At 36.2% G+C, this 22,783-nt stretch overlaps 1 protein-coding gene across 1 annotated transcript in view; it reads left to right on the top strand.

Annotated features, from left to right (window-relative positions):
* LOC110098752 (endoglucanase 12-like) overlaps window positions 1-22,783 on the top strand; it is a 67,295-nt gene that overhangs the window by 11,132 nt on the left and 33,380 nt on the right. The window contains exons 2-3 of the mRNA XM_020825665.2: window positions 11,632-12,229; window positions 12,675-12,847. Of these exons, the coding sequence (XP_020681324.1) occupies window positions 11,632-12,229; window positions 12,675-12,847 (771 nt within the window). The remainder of the gene's footprint in view (window positions 1-11,631; window positions 12,230-12,674; window positions 12,848-22,783) is intronic.

Here is a 22,783-nt window from a genome sequence, read left to right on the forward strand (position 1 = left end):
AAGGCGCCAACTCAGTCAAACAATACAGATTACAGAATGTTTGTTTGTAAATACATGGAAAATATTATTCGACAAAACAACACCAAGTGGAGAGAGAGAAAAGATTGGCAGGAAAAAATGCCAAAATATAGGGCAGAATTCTCATACGCATTGTTCTAAGCAGCGTTGAAATGAATTTTTCATATAATATTTTTATGTAAATAATTGATATATGTAAATTATTTTTATAAATATCTGTGCATAAAATATTTTTCTTTGGATTGAGTAAATACGCACACGATACGCTTATGATACGCAACCCGGACGCATTTCATAGGCCTTCTATATGCAGTAATGCGCTCTTTAGACGCATCCAGGACGCATTGCATACTTAAGCAAAGCGTTTGGATAATGTCTGAAAAACATCAGTAAAGGAATATGTAACTACATAATAAATGCAATAAATAGAACAGGGAAGCATTAATTTTTGAACTTTGATTTTACACAGACGATACACTTATGATAGAAAATATGCACTTACTACGCTTGTTGAACGCATTAAGGAAGCACTGAATACGCCGTTTATACGTTTTGTATACATATTCCAGACGCAAGTCATACGCAATACACATGCAAATTAATATCCTGTATTTTTCTTTAAAAAATTATTTAATTAGAATTTAATTGTTTCAATGCATTCCTTCAATATGAATCATTTAAATACAAATACTCATTTTTGGATCATTATAAAATGATTATAAAAATTTTCTCAGGGATACATAGTATATGTGTACGCCCTTGTGCTTCATAAGTGATGGTTCTAGAGAGTGGGGGTTATTCTTTCATTGATTTAGCATTCAATAGAGACATATGGAGAATCAATGGTCTTTGGAATGTTTCGTCTCGTGAAGAAAAGATTCAGGAGACGTTGAATATTGGGTTTCTCACCAATGATCCTTCATTTCTTTTGATTAAGAAGGTTTTTCTTTTAGTTTGTAAAGTACGTATTCTGTACGCTTGGTATACGCATTCGAGACGCATTGAATACGTATTCCCTATGCAAATCACAGTCCTTGTTTTTTTTCTTAAAAAATTATTTAATTCGAATTTAATTGTTTCAATGCATTCCTTTAATTTGAATAATCTAAATAATCATTTTAGGATCATTAAAAATTATTATAAAAATTTTCTCAAGAAGACATAATACATGTGTACACTCTTGTGCCACACATAAGTGATAGTTCTAGAGAGTGGGTGTTATGCTTCACTGGTTTAGTATTCATTGTAGATTTATGGAGAATCAAAGTTGTTTGCAGTGCTTCGTCTCCTGAAGAAAAGATTCAGGAGGGTTGAATATTGGGTTTCTCACCAATGATCCTTCATTCCTTGTGATTAAGAAGGTTTTTATTTTAGTTTGTAAAGTACGCATTCTGTACGCTTGGTATACGCATTCGAGACGCATTGAATACGCATTCCATATGCAAATCACAGTCCTTGGTTTTTTCTTAATTTTCTTTTAATTCAAATTTAATTGTTTCATTGCATTCCTTCAATTTGAATCATCTAAATGATCATTTTAGGATCATTAAAAAAAGATTATAAAAATTTTCTCAAGGAGACAATATATGTGTACACTCTTTGTGCCACACACAAGTGATAGTTCTAGAGAGTGGGTTTTATGCTTCACTGATTTAACATTCATTAGAGATTTATGGAGAATCAAAGTTGTTTGCAGTGCTTCATCTCCTGAAGAAAGGATTCAGGAGGCGTTGAATATTGGGTTTCTCACCAATGATCCTTCATTCCTTCTGATTAAGAAGGTTTTTATTTTAGTTTGTAAAGTACGCATTCTGTACGCTTGGTATACGCATTTGAGACGCATTGAATACGCATTCCATACACAAATCACAGTCCTTAGTTTTTTCTTAATTTTTTTTTAATTCGAATATAATTGTTTCAATGCATTCCTTCAATTTGAATCATCTAAATAATCATTTTAGGATCATTAAAAATCATTATAAAAATTTTCTCAAGGAGATATAGTAAATGTGTACACTCTTTGTGCCACACACAAGTGATAGTTATAGAGAGTGGGTGTTATGCTTCACTGGTTTAGTATTCATTGGAGATTTATGGAGAATCAAAGTTGTTTGCAGTGCTTCGTCTCCTGAAGAAAACATTCAGGAGGCGTTGAATATTGGGTTTTGTCACCAATGATCCTTCATTCCTTGTGATTAAGAAAGTTTTTATTTTAGTTTGTAAAGTACACATTCGGTACGCTTGGTATACGCATTCGAGACGCATTGAATACGCATTCTTACGCAAATCACAGTCCTTGGTTTTTTCTTAAATTTTTTTTTTAATTCGAATTTATTCTTTCAATGCATTCCTTCAATTTGAATTATCTACATAACCATTTTAGGATCATTAAAAAATGATTATAAAAATTTTCTCAAGGAGACATAGTATATGTATACACTCTTTGTGCCACACACAAGTGATAGTTCTAGAGAGGGTGTTATGCTTCACTGGTTTAGCATTCATTGGATATTTATGGAGAATCAAAGTTGTTTGCAGTGCTTCGTCTCCTTAAGAAAACATTCAGGAGGCGTTGAATATTGGGTTTCTCACCAATGATCCTTCATTCCTTGTGATTAAGAAGGTTTTTACTTTAGTTTGTAAAGTACGCATTCGGTACGCTTGGTATACGCATTCGAGACGCATTCCATACGCAAATCACAGTCCTTGGTTTTTTCTCAATTTTTTTTTTAATTCGAATTTAATTGTTTCAATGCATTCCTTCAATTTAAGTCGTCTAAATAATCATTTTAGGATCATTAAAAAATGATTATAAAAATTTTCTCAAGGAGACATATTATATGTGTACACTCTTTGTGCCACACACAAGTGATAGTTGTAGAGAGTGGGTGTTATGCTTCACTGGTTTAACATTCATTGGATATTTATGAAGAATTAAAGTTATTTGCAGTGCTTCGTCTCCTGAAGAAAAGATTCAGGAGGCGTTGAATATTGGGTTTCTCACTAATGATCATTCATTCCTTGTGATTAAGAAGGTTTTTATTTTAGTTTGTAAAGTACGTATTCGGTACGTTTGGTATACGCATTCGAGACACATTGAATACGCATTCCATACACAAATCTCAGTCCTTGGTTTTTTCTTAATTTTTTTTAATTTGAATTTAATTGTTTCAATGCATTCCTTCAATTTGAATCCTCTAAATAATCATTTTCGGATCATTAAAAAATGATTATAAAATTTTTCTCAAGGAGACATAGTATATGTGTACACTCTTTGTGCCACACACAAGTGATAGTTGTAGAGAGTGGGTGTTATGCTTCACTGATTTAGCATTCATTGGAGATTTATGGAGAATCAAAGTTGTTTGCAGTGCTTCGTCTCCTGAAGAAAATATTCAGGAGGCGTTGAATATTGGGTTTCTCACCAATGATCCTTCATTCCTTGTGATTAAGAAGATTTTTATTTTAGTTTGTTAAGTACGCATTCGGTACGGTTGGTATATGCATTCGAGACGCATTGAATACGCATTCCATAAGCAAATCACAGTACATGTTTTTTTCTTAATTTTTTTTTAATTCGAATTTAATTTTTTCAATGCATTCCTTCAATTTGAATCATCTAAATAATTATTTTAGGATCATTAAAAAATGATTATAAAAATTTTCTCAAGGAGACAGTATATGTGTACACTTTTGTGCAACACACAAGTGATAATTCTAGAGAGTGGGTGTTATGTTTCACTGGTTTAGCATTCATTGGAGATTTATGGAGAATCAAAGTTGTTTGCAGTGCTTCGTCTCCTGAAGAAAAGATTCAGGAGGCGTTGAATATTGGGTTTCTCACCAATGATCCTTCATTCCTTGTGATTAAAAAGGTTTTTATTTTAGTTTGTAAAGTACGCATTCGGTACGCTTGGAATACGCATTCGAGACGCATTGAATACGCATTCCATAAGCAAGTCACAGTCCTTGATTTTTTCTTAAATTTTTTTTAATTCGAATTTAATTGTTTCAATGCATTCCTTCAATTTGAATAATCTAAATAATTATTTTAGGATCATTAAAAAATGATTATAAAAATTTTCTCAAGGAGACATAATATATGTGTACACTCTTATGCCACACAGAAGTGATAGTTCTAGAGAGTGGGTGTTTTGCTTCACTGGTTTAGCCTTCATTGGAGATTTATGGAGAATCAAAGTTGTTTGCAGTGCTTCGTCTCCTGAAGAAAAGATTCAGGAGGCGTTGAATATTGGGTTTCTCACCAATGATCCTTCATTCGTTGTGATTAAGAAGGTTTTTATTTTAGTTTGTAAAGTACGCATTCGGTACGCTTGGTATACACATTCGAGACGCATTGAATACGCATTCCATACGCAAATTACAGTCCTTTGCTTTTTCTTAATTTTTTTTAATTCGAATTTAATTGTTTCAATGGATTCCTTCAATTTGAATCATCTAAATAATCATTTTAGGATCATTAAAAAATGATTATAAAAATTTTCTAAAGGAGTCATAATATATGTGTACACTCGTTGTGCTACACAAAAGTGATAGTTCTAAAGAGTGGGTGTTATGCTTCACTGGTTTAGCATTTATTGGAGATTTATGGAGAATCAAAGTTGTTTGGAATGCTTCGTCTCCTGAAGAAAAGATTCAGGAGGCGTTGAATTTTGGTTTTCTCACCAATGATCATTCATTCTTTTTGATTAAGAATGTTTTATATGGCTTTACAAATTATTCACTATATACGCTTATGATACGCATTATGGACGCATAAAATACGCAAATCACAGTAATTAAGCTTTAAATATGCATACAATACGCATCAAATGCGCATATATTACATAGTAAGTCAGCTTTAAATACGCAAGAACTACTTGTAATCTATATTGTGTTGTTTTTTAGAAGAAATGTTAAATGTATATTTGCATGCCGCATCTTCATGTCAATTCCTATGCTAAATTTTTAGGCAAGATTTTATGCAAAAACTTCAGCATAGGAATTGCATGAAGAGCGGCAATGCAAAAACATAGTTGATGTTTTTGTAAAAAACTCATACAGCTTTACATTAAAAGGCAATGGAAGAGGAAAACTTCTTACATAGAGAAGATGGCAATTATTGTGTGGTTGAGGCAGCATTTCTGCTAAAACTTTTGTACAGGGATTTCATGAAGAATCGGTAATGCAAAAACCCAATTGAAATTTTTGTAAAGAACTCACACATCATTTCATGGAAGAGGCAAACTTCTTATATAGAGAAGATGAGTCAAACCAATAATAGAGAGCAATAAATTTCATCAAAACAATAATGAATGCCATCATTACTAGTAGATATCAAAGCAGCCACGTCAACCTACCTCAACCAACTGAAACAAATGCCTGACAAACATTATGAACAATAATGAAGAATAATAGAAGCAGGCAACATAGAATTTTGAGCAACATAGAAAATACGCTCTATATACGCAACCAGGACGCATTGCATACGCAGGCTACACGCAAATCAAAATTCATAGCTAAAACACATATTCTTATTAAAATAAATATCTCTAAAGATAATAATATAAATATTCTTTTACATAGAATTTTCTGATTTAATGATATCCATCATAAACTTCAGATACATTGTTGATGGCTTTTTTGAACGTACACCTTTTATGTGTTCCTGAGTGAAGCATTTGGGTATGCTTGTGAAATTAGAATTGTTTGCTCGCTTTACTGATGGCTGACTGGACGGTTCCCCAGCTATAAATTCGTCGGTCATGCACTCGGGTATGCTTGTGAACTGCTGTACTGATGCTTGACTAGACGGACATGCTTGTGATATGAAGTCATTGGTGAACCATTCGGGCATGCTTGTGAAATTGCACTGCTTAGCTGATAGTTGGCTGGACTGTACAGAATTTATGAAGTCCTCAGTGAAGCATTTGGGCATGCTTGTGAAATTACACTGCTGAGCTGATGGTTGCTTAGAGTGTACATAATTTATGAAATCTTCCGTTAAGCATTCGGGCATGCTTGAAGGAGTAGAAATTTTTGTTGTGTTTTTCTTCACTGGTGGTTTCCCTGTTAAAAAATTTAATAACAATATGTCATAATAGGCAATAAATCAAATTTGTTAGAAAATAAAATCATACTCTTTGGCTTTTTTTCCCAGTGGCTTTTCAGCCTAGCATTGGATATGCCTTTAGGCCTACGCTTTAGAGGATCTGTCAGTTGTACACTGCCACCCTGTGTAGACTTATTTGTCTTTCTCTTCCCATAAATAATCAAATCGAGTTTTTCAGATGTATCCTTCATCGAAGCCAATAAGAATTCTTCACCCTCATTCAGCTGTGCTCGTGTGCTCATTTCATATACAAACCTGCTGATATAATTTCTGAATATGAATTCGCTACTAGCTTCAGAGCTATTCTGAGAATTTCCTTTCAAATTTAGACCAGAATATATATCTTGTCGAGCTCATGCTGACCATCGCAATAGTAGGTACTTCTCGGGGATTTTCCCAATAATCATTTGCCTCAAAACTATTATGCAGTGAGAACACAATAAACCTATCATTTCAAACTTTCTGCAGGAGCATTGAATGTTACCATTTTGTGCATCAAAATCAACAACCCATGGTTTAGAATGATCATTTTTCTCAGTGAAATAGACAAAAAATTTAGAAGAATCACAAGACTCAAGCTCTACACTCATTACACTAACACATTGTAAAAATTCTTATTCAAAAAATGAATATATTTTCTTTGAAGAAAATTGAGCAGCTTGCTTTAATATTGAGCAGTTTTTTATTACAGGTTCTATTTCGGACTGGCTGCATCTATAATCCTCTTCCTGTTCATTCCGGCGCCAATTCCTCATCACCTTCTCTAAACCCAGAAAGCAACCAGTTATAGAACTTGTGGGCTTAGAAATGCCATGACACATATTATTAGTAGACTCGCTACGTTGTGTGGATAGAATGTCCATGCTAAAACAATCCTTATTGAAGGCTGTTGACCACTTATTCCTTATCCTATAAAGATCCTACAACCAAACATGATCTTGGAGGTTCCCTTGTGTGATCAATTCAGCCCATGCATTCTCAAACTCCTTCTCAGAGTCACATCTGCTCAAACACTTATTGAAGAGGCCTTTGACTTTGTTGTTTAAAGAAAAAAAAGAGAGAGAAAGTTCTCGTTCTATCATCTCTTCTAAAATATCGAGGCACTAGAAAATGTGCCACGCCATTCAGGTAAAGACTCAGAGAGCAAGTGCATTAAATCAATGTCCTACCCTCGTGATGAGTCAGAGACAAAGCAATGTAACTATATCCAACCTCCCGAAGATTAATAAAAGGGAGTTGACATCAAAACACTGAAATACTCCATGGCAGCAGGTGACAACGCTATAATTCACTTGTAAGCAAAAGTAGAGAATCGGTAGTAAAGACCATGGGCCACTGAAGCGCTACGCCACACCACCTGATCTACAACATTTGTATAAGTAGATAAAAGGCATCAACAAAGTTTGAAATAAAACTCACGCATTTGACAACAATAGTCACCAATGCATCCATACACCCCTATGCACTACATGCAAACATTTTAAAATGCCCCCTCATATATGCATTGCAATAGGCATGATAGGTTATATAAATGTATCATCATACATTAACATATTGATGCATCATATGTATATGTCTAAGGGCCTCTATACATGCATTTTAAGAATATCCTTTCATGCATATGTAATAAGTAAAGGATATCATTCTAGTATGTCATTTGACACTATAGCTGCACTTCAAAATTATCCCCCTGTATAAGCAAAGGGTTTCACTCTAGTCTGTCATTTTATGCTATAATTATATTTCAAAAATCATTTCATGCATACATGCGAATGCATTGTGTGAAATGCATCTAATCACATTACCTACGCAGGCCCTAGTGAGCGTGTTGTAGGTACACACGTGATGCCTGAAAATGCCGCGCAGGTTAAATAAATAAATATGAATTTGAACCCGATTCTCTGTTAGCGAGTACACAAAGTCGACAAGGTTCAATCAATAAAATAAAATATTTATAAACTCCCCGATGATGACCGTGTTGAATGTAAATCTCAACTGTAGGGGATCACATGTTGTCAAACGCCCTCAAATTTTCACAAAATACAAATATTTTCAAATGACTCCATACACCTCGATGATATCTTTGTTGAATATAAATATCATCCGGAGGGGATCACATATTTTAAAATGCCCTCAAATTTTCATAAAATTCAAACATTTTCAAATGACCCTATATTTTCCATTGATGTCCGTGTTGAATATAGATCTCAACCGGAGGGCATTAAACATTCAAAATGCCCTCAAACGCCCAGAAAATCAAGAATTGTGAAAATACTAAAATCCATATATTTAAAATAAAAATTAAATAATCAAACACTTAAAGTAAATACCCATCCATCAGTGGCGGAGCCAAGAAATTTATCAAGGGGGGCCTAAATTAATTTAATAAAATTTTCCCTCAACTTTTTTCATTTAGGGTTGGGACCGGCATAGGCAATTTTAAAAATTTTTTTATTAATAATTATCCCAAAACATATAATATTAAATACAAGATAATAAACAACTTACAATTTATAACGTCTACTCTTCATATTCTGAAAGAGTTGAATGATAACTTCATTATCAATAGAATCCAAAATTTCTTTTTCAACATAAGCAAGTAGTAAATCATTCATCCATTGATCGCCAATCCTATTTCGCAGTCGATTTTTTATAATATTCATGGCAGAAAATGCTCTTTCAACGCCGGCTGTAGCAACAGGTAATACCAATGCCAATTCTAGTAGTTTAAAAACAACCGGATATATTATATCCTTCCTACTTTGGATCATTTTCTCAGCAAGACTTCCAACATCTTTTAATGAGGTGAACTGATCATCAGATCGCATATAAGCATATGCCTCACCTTTTTGTTCTGAGGTTAAGCCATCTTCTAAAATGATTTCCAAAACATCAATAACTGTAGAGAACATTGTAATTAATCTTAAAATTGATTCATAGTGTGAACCCCATCGCGTATCACCAGCACGCCTAAGGGTTTTTTCTTGATTTAAGCCTTGCCCAGATAATAGATTTCCACTTTGTAATTTAGTTAATGTCTTCTCACGTTGTATTTCTCGAACTTGGTCGCGACGCTTACAAGAAACACCAACAAGATTCATTACACTTGAAATGTTAGTGAACAACAAAGCAATATGAACATGACTTTTTGCTACTGCCACCAATGCTAATTGAAGTTGATGTGAAAAACAATTCTTTATGATCTTCAACCTGATTGCTGTTGTCATTTGATGTTTTTCGAGCTGATGACCGTTTGAAATATCTCTCCATAATATTCCAACTCAAAGATGCCTTAAGATTAATCTGATTATAAAATCAATCATATAAATGCCAAGAAACAAACAATAAAACTTATAAAATTTAACAAACAATTAACTAAATGCATAAACATTTGATCGAGCAGAAACACCAAATGAATTATCATTCTTTACTGATTTTAGAGATCATATTATGAATATACCTACATTGAATTCAAGCAATACAATTATATTAACTTAAATCAATTGCAGCAAAATGAAACCAGCATTAAGGGCCTCGTTTCATAAAATAAACTATATTAACTTAAATCAATTGCAGCAAAATGAAAAAAACAAAGAAAAAAAAAATCACTTCCGGCTAACGGGCTGAAGTTCGAGCCGCTCGGCCAAACATCAGATCCGGCCAATGAAGATGAAGACCTCGGCAAGAGGATCAATTTCTTTATGCCTTCTAAATATTGAAATTAAAGGTGAAATAAGAGTTTGTTAAAAAAAAAATACCTCACGGATTCCTTCCGAGCAAGTCACGCCGACGCAAAAAAACTAAGAGTCGTCGCGTGCCGTCAAGGCAGGGCAAGCCGTCTCCGACCGTCGTCCGCCGCCACCGGTCGCCTCGTTGCGAGAATATGAGCTACAGCACTGCAGCGTCGCGAAAATAGCGGGGCGAAAGCGAAACGAAACCAGCAGCTGCGTGAAAGAGCGAATGAGAATAAGAGATGAACCGGGCGTTAGCCGACAAAGAAAAAGAAATGAACCGGTTAACCTAAATGATTTTTTTATTTATTCATTAAGCAGCCTTTAATCTCAAAAAAAAATTTTTTTTGGGGGGGGGGGAGGGGGCACGTGCACCCCTAGCTCCCCCCCTCCATCCGCCCTTGCAACGGTTTGCCCAGGTAGACAAATATGAAAATTACTCCAGCTCACAAAGAGGGCTTTCTGACAATGATCTTTCTGTCAGGTTGGATCAACTACCTTCTCTGACTAAGAAGATCAGGGACCAAGGTGTCTCGGAATGAAGGAACCATGAGATCTTAATTGAGCTCATCATCACTCCCCCCACCATCCGATTTAAGTGTAAGGTTGTGAAATTCTAAATTTTTAAACATCAAATCTTCAAATATCCAAACCAATGCTACTACTATATGCCGAATATCATGTATTTACGAATAAAATGTATTCACCGACGAATAGCCTTAATCGAAATTTCAAAGCACACAGTGTCGCTTTAAGTGAACATCCTAATATTAACATAATATATTAAATAATTCATTTTTTGATAAGTTTTATGCTGACTATCAACTATCTAATACAACCCTCCACTTTTCTCATTGAGAGCTTGAGGCCTGAGAACGACAACATTTTTTAATAAAATTATATGTTTAGTTCATTTGTGCAATTTAATACAATTTTTTTTTTTAATTTTGAAGATATAACATTATAATATCATGTTCAATGTATATCAATGTCTATATTTTTAATAGCAAACTATTATATGGGTTTTCTAATTGTATGAGTGTTTTAAAAGGTTGTTTTAATAAATAGAAGCCTTTGGTTTATTTAAAAAACAAATAAATAGTAGTTATTTCCAACATAAAACTCAAAACATGATCAAGTTATTATTAGATGTGATATTCCTTTTATTTTATGGAGTCTACTCCTTCATCAAGTAAGATATTTGAAGATCTTTGATAGAGGTTACTTCCTCGAGGGGCCTAACTTTGGTGACTTTATTTTCCTTTGTTTTTTTTAAACTTTATTTTCCTTCTATAAATCTTGTTGTTGGATGGAGTAAATGATTGATTTTATTCAAGTTTGATAAAATCTAAGTTTAAGAGTATATGATTTTCAATTGCATTGTTTTCATGATTTTGAATTTTTAAGCAATTTTCTAATAGGAGACTATTAAAATTTCATCTGAATTGATTCTCTTAATATTTTCAACAGAAATAATGAATAACTGTTAAATTAAAAGTTTGTGACTGATGAAATTTTGTTTGTGTTACATAATTTTAATTTTCTTCTTCGCATATTATACCTGTATTTAGAGACCTTATGCACTAAGACATCATTTATCACTGAGATTATGTTAATCTTCTCATGAGCATATGAACAATTTCAAACTGTTTAGGAGAATGTCTTGATCATATAATCACTTTCTTTAATTTTCTTACTAGTGATTCGTCTCCTTTAGTTAGAAAAGGAAAAAGACTCGTAGCCACTAATCTCCACATGTTTGTTTATTAGGTTGGTGCGGCAAAAGTAGGCTCGACTAGCCCTGATGATCACTTCTGCTGGCAGAGGCCAGAAGACATGGAATACCCCCGGCCAGTGCAAATTGCAAGTGTAGCTCCTGACCTTGCAAGTGAGATTGCAGCCGCTCTAGCAGCTGCTTCCATTGTATTCCAAGAGGAACCCAAGTACTCCAAGAAACTCGTTCATGCAGCAAAAATTGCTTATAAATTTGCTATTGTTTCTAGCCAACAAACAGCTTATTCAGTTGAAAATAATGCCAGTGTACCATTCTACAACTCTAGTGGTTTTTGGGATGAACTTATCTGGGGAGCTACATGGATGTACTATGCCACTGGAAACTATAGTTATTTATCACTAGCCACATCCCCAACATTGCCAAATAATGCTAATGCCTTCTCTCAGATTCCATATTTGAGCGTGTTCAGCTGGGACAATAAGCTTCCAGGAGCTGAGCTACTCTTGGTAAGGCTGAGGATTGTCTTGAACCCAGGATACCCTTATGAGGAAATGCTTAGAGCTTATCACAAAACTGTTGATTTTAACATGTGCTCTCTTCTTCAAATGTTCAAGATTTTCAAATATAGTAAAGGTAACTGTTGCAGCTTTTTATTTTCTTAATTAAGTTTTATTATTAAGAAAATAAAATAAATAAAATTATTATTAATGGAAGTGTTCTTTTAAACGATCTCCGTTTTGGATGTTCATGACTAGTTGTCTTCTCAAATTCAAGATGCCCCCTAATTTCCCCCCCCAACTCCTAATTATACAGAATTAATCATAAAGGACAATAAAGGACAATCATAAACTTCCTAAAACAGCCTCGCAAGTTCAAAATTTCCCTCCTAACTTTCCGCCTCAAGCCCCACGCGGATCGCGCCTTCCGCCCGCCCCTTCCGTCTCCGCCTCGAATAGAATTGGACCGGTCCCTGTTGGACCGGTCCAACCGGCCCAGGATGGGCCGGTCTAACACATGCATGTATATATATAAATTTACTCATTGCTTTACTTCTTAAATTTGATGTCTTGCTTTGCAGGTGGTTTGATTCAGTTGAATCGCAGGAACCTACAACCTCTGCCATATGCAGTGAATGCTGCTTTCCTTGCTACTCTATATGCTGACTATATGAACGATAGCAACATTCCTGGATGGTATTGTGGCGCCTCTTATATCTCTGCACTCACTTTACGGAAATTTGCTGCCTCACAGGTTCATCACGCTCCAAAACTTAAATATTTAAGTTTATGTTGAACTTATTGCATGATAATGCACTATTTATAGAAAATTTATTTTGATAATTATATTGCATGTTCATAAGATTTGATCTTTCCGCTTAATAATATTTGCTGAGATTATGTTGATAACTATAATAAACTAAAAAATGTCTATTGTTGGTAAAGACAGGTAACATGCAGTAATACATTTTATATGAATTCAAAGATTATTTTAAATCTTAATTTTATATGATTCAAATGTTAAATTTAAACTAAAAGATTTTAATATAATTTAAACTATAAACTAAAAGATAAATTTAAAGCTTAATTTTATATGAATTCAGATGTAGGGCTTTAAAAAAAGTCATTAATATTAAGACTTCGTTTGGGACTGTTTTTTTGTTGCTTTCTAAAATGGAGTTTTAGTACAATTTTTTTTTATTTTTTACTAAAACTCCGTTTTAGTAAGCAATAAAAAAGCCGTCCCAAACGAAGCCTAAGTTAGTGTACAAAAATCAGTTATACGCTAGTTGTTTACGACTCATCCTATGAAAAGAGAACAGAGAATGAATTCCAGTTTCTCACTTAGTTTCATTCTTCGAATAAGCTTCAAAAAGATTGCAGAGTTCAGTTTTTAACTGTCACTTAGTGACAAAGAAGAAATTATATTTGTCGTGACACGCAATTAAATCATTCATTGAAGTAAATGCTAAGTACTAGTTCAGCTAATACTTAATTAACTATTTAAAACAAAAGAGACAATAATTATATTTAAAAGTTAACGTGCCTTTTAAATGAATAGAGATAAATATACTATGATGATCAAAATTAAAATAAAAAACTAATGAAAATAAATTGACATTTTCCATATATGTGAGAAAATAAGGAATTATTTTATTGAGAAATATTCATGTTTACTTTTAACAAATTTTGGATATTATAGCTTCCTCCCCTAACTTTCGTGTGCTTGCAAAGGATCTCTCATATTTGCAGTTGAGTCTTTATCCATAGAAAGCTTAGTGCATCTGCTTACATGTTGATGATGAGTGCATACTGAGTTATACTTCTCACCAATCGCTTCATGCATATTAGCTAGTAAATTGCTATACTCATAGCACATCAATGTTTAGAACTTGTAAGAGATTGTAGTCTCTCATTTGCTTGACATCACATGGTTGTGAGTGGACTATTGTATGAATGAGTACTTTTCTGTATTTGCTTGTAGATGCTTTTGTCTGTATGCGATGGGTATTTTTCAGCGACTTGTAGGCTTGCACATTTGATGCAATCACTTTGTATTTTGCTTGTGGATTATGTATCAAGCATATGATAAATCTCAAAATCAATTTGGATTCATGCCGGGTAGGTCTACTATGGAAGCCATACATTTATTGAGAGGTTTGATGGAGAAATATATAAAGAATAAGGAAAATCTACATATGATATTTATTGATTTAGAGAGAGCATATGATAAAGTTCCAAGAGAAGTGCTATGGAGAGTTCTTGAAAAGAAAGGAGTTAATAACGCTTATATTCAAATCATTAAAGATATGTATGTAGGAGCTATTATTTGTGTTCAAACACAAGGTGGTTTGACCAAGTATTTTCCTATTTCAGTTGGATTACATCAAGGATCAGCCTTAAGCCCATATCTTTTTGCTTTAGTCATGGATGTTCTCACTATACATTTGCAAGAGGATGTACTTTGGTGTATGCTTTTTGCTGATGATATTTTTCTTGTTGATAAGACTAGAGAAGGAGTTGAAGGTAAAATTGAATTATGGAGTTTAACCTTAAAGTCTAAAGGTTTTCGCTTGAGTAGATCTAAAATTGAATATATGGAGTGTAATTTTAGTAGCAATAGACCTAGTGAGGGGATTGTGACTCTAGGCGATCAAGTCATTAACTAGAGTACATGTTTTAGATATCTTGGATCTATTGTTCAGAGTGACGGTGAAATAGATGAGGATATTATCAGCATAATTCAAGTTTAATAATTGAAGTGGAGGAATGCATCTGGCTTGTTGTGCGATAGAAAAGTCCCCCTCAATCTTAAGGGAAAATTCTATAAGATGGTGGTGAGACCTGTAATGCTTTATGGTGCTGAATTTTGGCCATTAAAAGAGAAGCATAATTCTAAGTAAATGTTACAGAGATTAGGATGCTTAGGTGGATGAGTGGCTTTACATTTAGAGAAAGGATATGAAATAAGCATATACATAAAAAGGTTGGATAGCTCCAGTGGAAATTAAGATTAGATAGAGCCGCCTTAGATGGTTTGGTCACATTAAACGAAGGCCTTCTAATGACTCGGTTAGGAAAGTTGAGGTATTACATTTGACTTATGTTAAGAAAGGTAGAGGTAGACCTAAAAAGACTTGGTTAGAAAATATTAGAAATAATCTTTCTTTATTAGATTTAAATGAGAATTTGACTTTTAACATGACACAATGACGAAAAAGGATTCATGTAGTCGACCCCACGTAGCGGGACAAAGGCTTGATGTTGTTGTTATTGTTATATTATGTATCGAGCATACAACATATTTTATTTACAATAACTCATAAGAGCTTGTAACGAACTTCCTTTCACTGCATAAATGCTAAAGACAGTACTTTGGGGGGATTACCCACCTCGCCGCGAGCACCGCAACGAACTTCCTTTCACTGTGCTAAGAAAAGCATGCATGGGTGGTTGTTCGCCGCACTACAAGCACAGAGTGTAGGGTTCTCGGGGTTTGGAGATTATACCTTTATAAGTTGTGGCATGTGACGGCGGTGATGAAATATGCAAAATACACAAATATCCCTTTCTTTTTTTCTTTCTTTTTTTTTTTCTTTTTTTGATACACTTGCTTCTTTTTTTTTTAACTCTCCCTTTTTCAAACTTGCCCTCTTCTTTTTTTTTAAAAAATTTTCTTGCTTTTTTTAATTGCACACACACACACACACACACACACACACACACACACACACACACACACACACACACACACACACACACACACACACACACACACACACACACACACACACACACACACACACACACACACACACACACACACACACACACACACACACACACACACACACACACACACACACACACACACACACACACACCTCTGGTCGAAGATCTCACCCCCAAGCTGAACCCCTCTCCTCTCCAGTCTCCTTGATTCGCACGCCCCGATATTCTTCTCTAGCCGTCGGACTCGTCCACCTCCTCTACCCTAGTCGCCGGCTCTCCTCTTTATTGTAGATAAATTCTCTAAAAAAGTGCTCGATAATCTCCTATTATTAATGCTTTGATGCTCATCCAAACACACTTAGAAAGATTGATGTATTCTTCCTATTGGCAAGGCTATAGAGGGACTTGATGCTAAACATGAATTATGGAGGTCAACCTTAGGGGCTATTTGGTAGAATCTAGGATTTCATTTAAGTAGGATTTCGTAAATCCTCCAAATTCAGATTTACGAATTCCTGAGGGGGTTAAATCTTGAGAACTTTTTGGTAACCTTCATGATAAATCCTATGTGAATGTTTGGCTATTCCATTCAGGATTTAAGGAGGTTGAAAGATTTGGGCGGAGTTTCTTCCTTCTCGCCCAATAGAGCCAAAGGATTTCGGAAATCAGTCGAACGAGAGGATTTCCAAAATTCGGGATTTACGACGAAAAGGTGGAATTTTTCGTCTACTGAGGCTTTGATTTTCCGTGAGATTTGGTTTTGCATTTTAGGCCGTTTGGCTGGATTTCGCCTAAATCCGCCTAAAATCCGGCCTAAATCCGCATACCAAACAACCCCTTAGAGTCTAGAAACTTTTGTTTAAGTAGATCTAAAACTGAATATATAGAGTATAATTTTAGTAATAATAAATTTGGAGGGATTGTGACTTTGCCTGAGCATAACATGAGGATCAGAACAAATTTTGAGAGGAGGGGATCGACCTGTCTTAAGGACATGTTCACAGACATTAGAAAGTCAGGGCAGCTGTTAACCTCTGTATCGAAGAAAAAAAATCGATCAAAATAATACCTATCAGATCCATGAATGCCAGCAGAAATCCCGCCGAGGCCTTCCTGATATCCTGCTGAATTCGGCGCCGAAACAGTCGCTTCCTCCGCTATTTCACGCTCGGCTCCACACACGAGAACTCCTCTCTTTCGACTCTTCCTCCCGTCGCTGCTCATACGGAGCTCCGACTTGCTCTCGACTCTAAGCCCCGATCGAACTCCATCCCGATCCGAGTCCCCCCTCCAAGCCGAGCACCTGCCTCCACTCCAACAAGCCGACGACTTCCCGATCTCCCTTCGGCACCTACCGTGCACGCTTTTCTCTAGCTTGGCGGGAGGCCCAGTTTTCCGTAGTTTTCCCCTAAACGGGGGAGACGCCGGAAGGCTGTCGAAATTTCGGGTAAGTGCAATTCGTACTTGGAACAATTTGGAGCTTTACTTGGACTTTGATTATAGCATCAAATGGACTTAATTCAAACTCAAACAATCTAATAAGTTTGAATGCAAACGAAACAAAGAATGGCTCGAATTCAAGTGAACTACAAGGGACTTATGAACTCGGACCGGATTAAACAACAGTGGACAATTTGAACATGCAATCAAGCTTGCAAAGACGCAGAGGACTTAATTGAACTTGAACTCATACTTGATTTGGATATCAAATGATGTTAGCAAAGACTTGAATCAACCTTGAACTATAAGGAACTCAAATCAAAACTAGAACTTGAAATGAACAAAGACATGACTTGGACATTTAAACTCAAACAAAGATTTGAGTTGGACTACAGTTGACACTGAACCTGAACTATACAACATCAAGGAGAACATGAGTTGGACTTGTAATTATAGAGAGCATAATCTAATGTCTAATGCTAAAATCTCTAAAATGAGATGGGATTAAACATATAAGTTTGAAACTCATGCAAGACAAAATTGATGCTTTATCTATCATATGAGAATGATAGTGATCAATTACAACATTTGTATTCATCACGCGATTAGTCTACAAGCACACTCAAAAGGCATACACTGAACACAACAACAAATTCATTGTGAGTTATGGTGATTCGTATGTAATAATATGTTTACAGTCGACAACAAGGAATTTCATTGAAATATCAAAGGGCCCTCCTACATGTTACTAATCATGAATAAAGATCAGGAATTTGTGTCCATAGCCTATCTACAAAAGGAAGTTACTGAAAAATACAACTCAAGGCTTGGGTTCTTTCGAATAATGCCATGATTGCGATCATCAAAGCAAGCTTTTCACTCAATATCAAGAGACTTGTAATGAACACATTGATCTAATTACATGTGCATACGGAGATTTGATCCCCTTTCGAAGAATGTGGAAAATATGTGACGAGCAGAAGTTCAATCGCAAGCAACGATCCATGGTGGACAAAAATCCTACATCTCGCTTAAAACAACTAATGGTATGAAGATCAATGATTAATCAAAAGATTCGTGATTGATAAATGACCAAATACCTGACTGCAAATTAATGTCAATACATCCCCAACCAATTCGAAAGGAATGTACAACATAAATGCACTAATATGATCGTAGGTGAAGCCTGAAGGTCTGGTATATCCACAAAGTATGACGAATGCGGAAGTCAATAAAAATCACCCATATCATTGGCAATGGTATTGTAGAAAGAATACATATATGTTCCCCACAAGGAGAGAAGTTAGACATACAATGTACAAGGCAACTCAGTATATGTGATGAAGCTTGATCATACCGAGGGCTGCAACAATCATTTTAGGAATTGATTTCTTGCAAGAATGCTTTGGACAACCTGATATATATATATTCAGTTATTGTAATTGTTGATTCAAAGTAGTGACCACTAAGCCTGATGTGCGGGACATCAATAAAAACACAGTCATCCAAGGTTGAAGTGATTGGTTCTTTATTTAAACCGACCGCATAAAAGCTTCATCATGAAGTTGCCTATTGATTTCCATACGAATTTTGAGAAAAGAAAGCCAGATCAAATCATTATTTTCGAGGATGGAATGAGTCTCAGTTTAACAAGATCCTGAACATTAAATTGTATAAGATCATTGAGGCTTGCAAGTCTCTTGATGAACAATGATTGTGTATCCAACATGCCTTCTACATACAAGTACTGAAGTACTACGACAAATGCAAGCTTCTACGAGCTACCATAGAAGACCCATCATGTACCCATTGCAATATTCACAAACAAAAGTGCTAAAAGGGATTCAACAAATGCAGACATCTACAACCAAAGCAGGAGATTCGTTAGTGCATATCAATCTGCCTGCTGGAAGCAACAAATAATGCACGACACTCTACCTGTATAAAGCAGCGAACCACTAAATTCAGAAGCTGCTACGCCACGCCATCGGATCTGCAACATCTATAAAAGCAGACAGAAGGCGTCCACAATCTATAATGTAACGCCACCGGATATGCAACACATATACAAGCAGACAGAAGGCGTTTACGATCTACAATCCAACGCCACCGGATCTGCAACACTTATGAAAGCAGACAGAAGGCGTCTACAATCTACAATGCCACGCCACCGGATCTGTAACACTTATGCAAGCAGACAGAAGGCGTCTACAATCTACAACGTAACGCCACCGGACCCGCAATATCCATGCAAGCGGGCAGAAGGCGTTTACAAAATGTTTCAAAATACTCCCACACGTGCACCATAAATTGTATACACATAGATACACTAAAGGGGTAAATATAATCAAAACCCGTATGGGCCCCGACGAGCGTGTTATTGGTACACACGTGACGCCTAGGGATGCTGCGCGGGATGACAAGTAAATTGTATACACTAAAGAGGTAAATATAATCAACACCCGCATGGGCCCCGGCGAGCGTGTTATTGGTACACACGTGATGCCTAGGGATGCTGCGCGGGTTGACAAGTGAATTCAAGTTCGAACCCGATCATTCTATATGGATCAATAGGAGTCGACAAGGTTCGAACCAACAAACAAATATGTGGCCGTGACGATCAGAATATTTGTTTTGAATATATTCGTATTAGGCCTTCAAGGCCTACAATCAAAAGAATGTACTAAACAAAAGGCATGGAGCCAACGAAACCCGATCCTCGATCAATAGCTTGGTCGAATTGACAGGGTTCAATCAACAAAAGAGAAATGACACCAGACACCCCGATGATGGCCGTGTTGAATGATTATCTCAACCGGAGGGGTTTCACAAATACTTTCAAATGCCTCCTAAAAAGTCCATTCAAAATCCAAAAACTCCACAAAAATCTCAAAAATCCAAAATATTTAAAATTGAAATATATCCATCTACACTCAAAGTAAAATACATCCACCCTCCGCAACTGTTTGCTGAGGTGGACAAATTCAAATATAACTTCAGCTCATAAAGAGACAAATGCTAGTCGAAAATATCACTAGGATCCATTCTCAAAACAGTCTCCTGCTAATAAGGACGTGGTACGTGTCCTCTAACCGGCGGTCTGCCACGAAATGGCATCGCAAGATAAACAGTTACGACCCGGGGCCCTCTGAACCGAGTGGTTTTGCCGCCAAATGGCACCACAAAATATCGGTTATGGCCAGAGCCGATACATTCCTTATTGGCATCAAGTTCTTGATATATGAATCAATAGGATATAATTGATAGGGCATAAAGCCCTCTGTTAGCTAAGGTGGATTCAAATTTGTCCCCTTAGACAAACATCCAACCCAGGTCTACAAGGTCTCCTTTGGACGAAGCAACCCATGGCTGCCGACAAGGATCCTTCTGTCAGGTTGGGTCGACTACCTCCTCTGACTAAGTAGACCAGGGAGCATGATGGCCCGGGACGACGGAACCATGGGATCTTGATCGGGTCTATCATACATTCCCCCACCATCCGCTTTAAGTTCTAGATGGTGAAAATTCCAGTTTTAGATATCAAATTTATCAAATCTCCTAACCCAAATTCCAAACATCTGAAACCTCCCAAATTCCAAATCCATTTCCAATTTTCAAATCCCAAATTCATGCTGCTACTATATGCCAGATAACACGTATTCTATACGTATCTGATTGACGACTAGCCTTAATCGAAAGTTCTCTCTCATGATTGAGAGGGGTAATTAACTATAGGGGCTTGCGCCTATAGGAAACCAGAACTCAGATCATAAAGTCCTCACAAAATGAGGGCGAAATCTCTGGGTAGTGTCTTATTTACAAACCCATCTGCCTTCCAAAATTTACCTCGGAACTTATTCAGTTAAAACTCCCTCTCGCCAAATATAAAAAAGAAATCGCGCGGCGGGGAGGCCGGGGCCGAATTTTTGGAGCCCACAACAGCATCCAATATGGATTGGAGAGGGCGTATGGGCAGATCTGAGTAGAGCTTGGGCGAGTCCTGAGTTCAAAAAAATAAGAGAGCAGAATAAGCAGAACAGAGCATCTGATTGTGGGGGTTTAGGAAACTCCCTTCATACTGGTGGATCTGTTCCTCATACGGAACATAGGCAACGATTGGTAAAAGATTTGAATTAGTTTAATAAATATATGTATATTATTTTAAATATATCATCTATTTTCAAAAAGAGTTTTCTTGGCCGGGAGCCGACTCCGCTGGAGTTGCATACGAGGACTCATCAACACAAGCTGACTATCAGTGGGTTGATGAAAAGGCTAATAAAGCTTTTATGAGTATAATTTTTTAGAGTTTGGGAATAGAAATTTAATATAATAAAACTCATTCTAATATCAATATATTTTATGAATTTATTCTCGCAGGATGATTTTGTACGAGCTCGGAAAAGTCGTCAGTCCACTAGTGAGGGATCATCTTCAGGACTGACATAGTATTCTGAGTATCATACATGGTTAGATGTTGTTGGAGGAAGGCAGAGGGGGATGGTATATGGCTTGGATTCGTAAGGCTATGCTTATGAGTGCAGTTCATCCACCTCAGCATTTTATGATCATAGTAGAGTTGAAGAAAGTGTAAGCCAGAGGATTGCAACGCTGATGAGAGAGATAAAAGAGATGAGAAAGGTTCAAAATTAGATCCAGGCAGAGCTGTGATCCTATAGAGATGAAAATCAAAAGAAGAAAGAGCAAGAGCAGCCACATGCATCACCAGACAACGAGAACACGGAGGATGATTAGTACTCTTATTTCTTTGATGAACTTATGATGAACTTATGTGTGAAATTATTTTCTTTAAATATTTGTGATTGATTATAGTGACGTGTTGCCCATATTGTGATAATTGTTGTCTATTTTGTGCAGGTTTAGAGTTTAGAATAAAAATCGATAAAATAGAGGGGAGGCTGTTAATTGTTTTTTCCAAATGCTACAGGTTTCCGACGACCAACCGACGGTTTAGCCACCGAAAACCTCGATACCAGATGGCTAATCATAGCTGCCGGAAGTTCAATAAAGCCATCGGTAATTACCAGCGGTTTACCTACGAATGCTGGCGGTTATCCGTCGATAATCTGGCGATTTAGCGGCAATGATTAACCTGTAATAATGATAGCCGGTAAGCCGTCGGTAATTAACCGGCGGTCAACCGGCGGTTTAGCCGCCGGTAACACCGACAATTTTGACAGTCGGTACGCTGCCGGTAACTAACCGATAGTCACTGGCGTTAGCACTGCCAGAAATTACTGGTCGTCTCCACAGTCGGAAAGCCGCCGGTGATATAAACTACTGGAAATTGGCCGCCAAAATTGTTTCCTACGTGGTTTATTCCAGTGGTTTTAAGACCATCGGAAAGCTATCAGTAACTGCCGGCAATGTTTAAAATTGCGTATTCGAGTATTGAGGCGTTTTTCATTCGTAAGGCGAGGCGTAAGCCTCAAGGCGTTTTGAGGTGTAAGCCTCAAAATCAAAAGATTACGTAAACATAAAATGATAAAAATTTTAT

Source organism: Dendrobium catenatum, unplaced genomic scaffold, assembly GCF_001605985.2.
Source record: "Dendrobium catenatum unplaced genomic scaffold, ASM160598v2 fragScaff_scaffold_740, whole genome shotgun sequence".
NCBI classification, from domain to species: Eukaryota; Viridiplantae; Streptophyta; class Magnoliopsida; order Asparagales; family Orchidaceae; genus Dendrobium; species Dendrobium catenatum.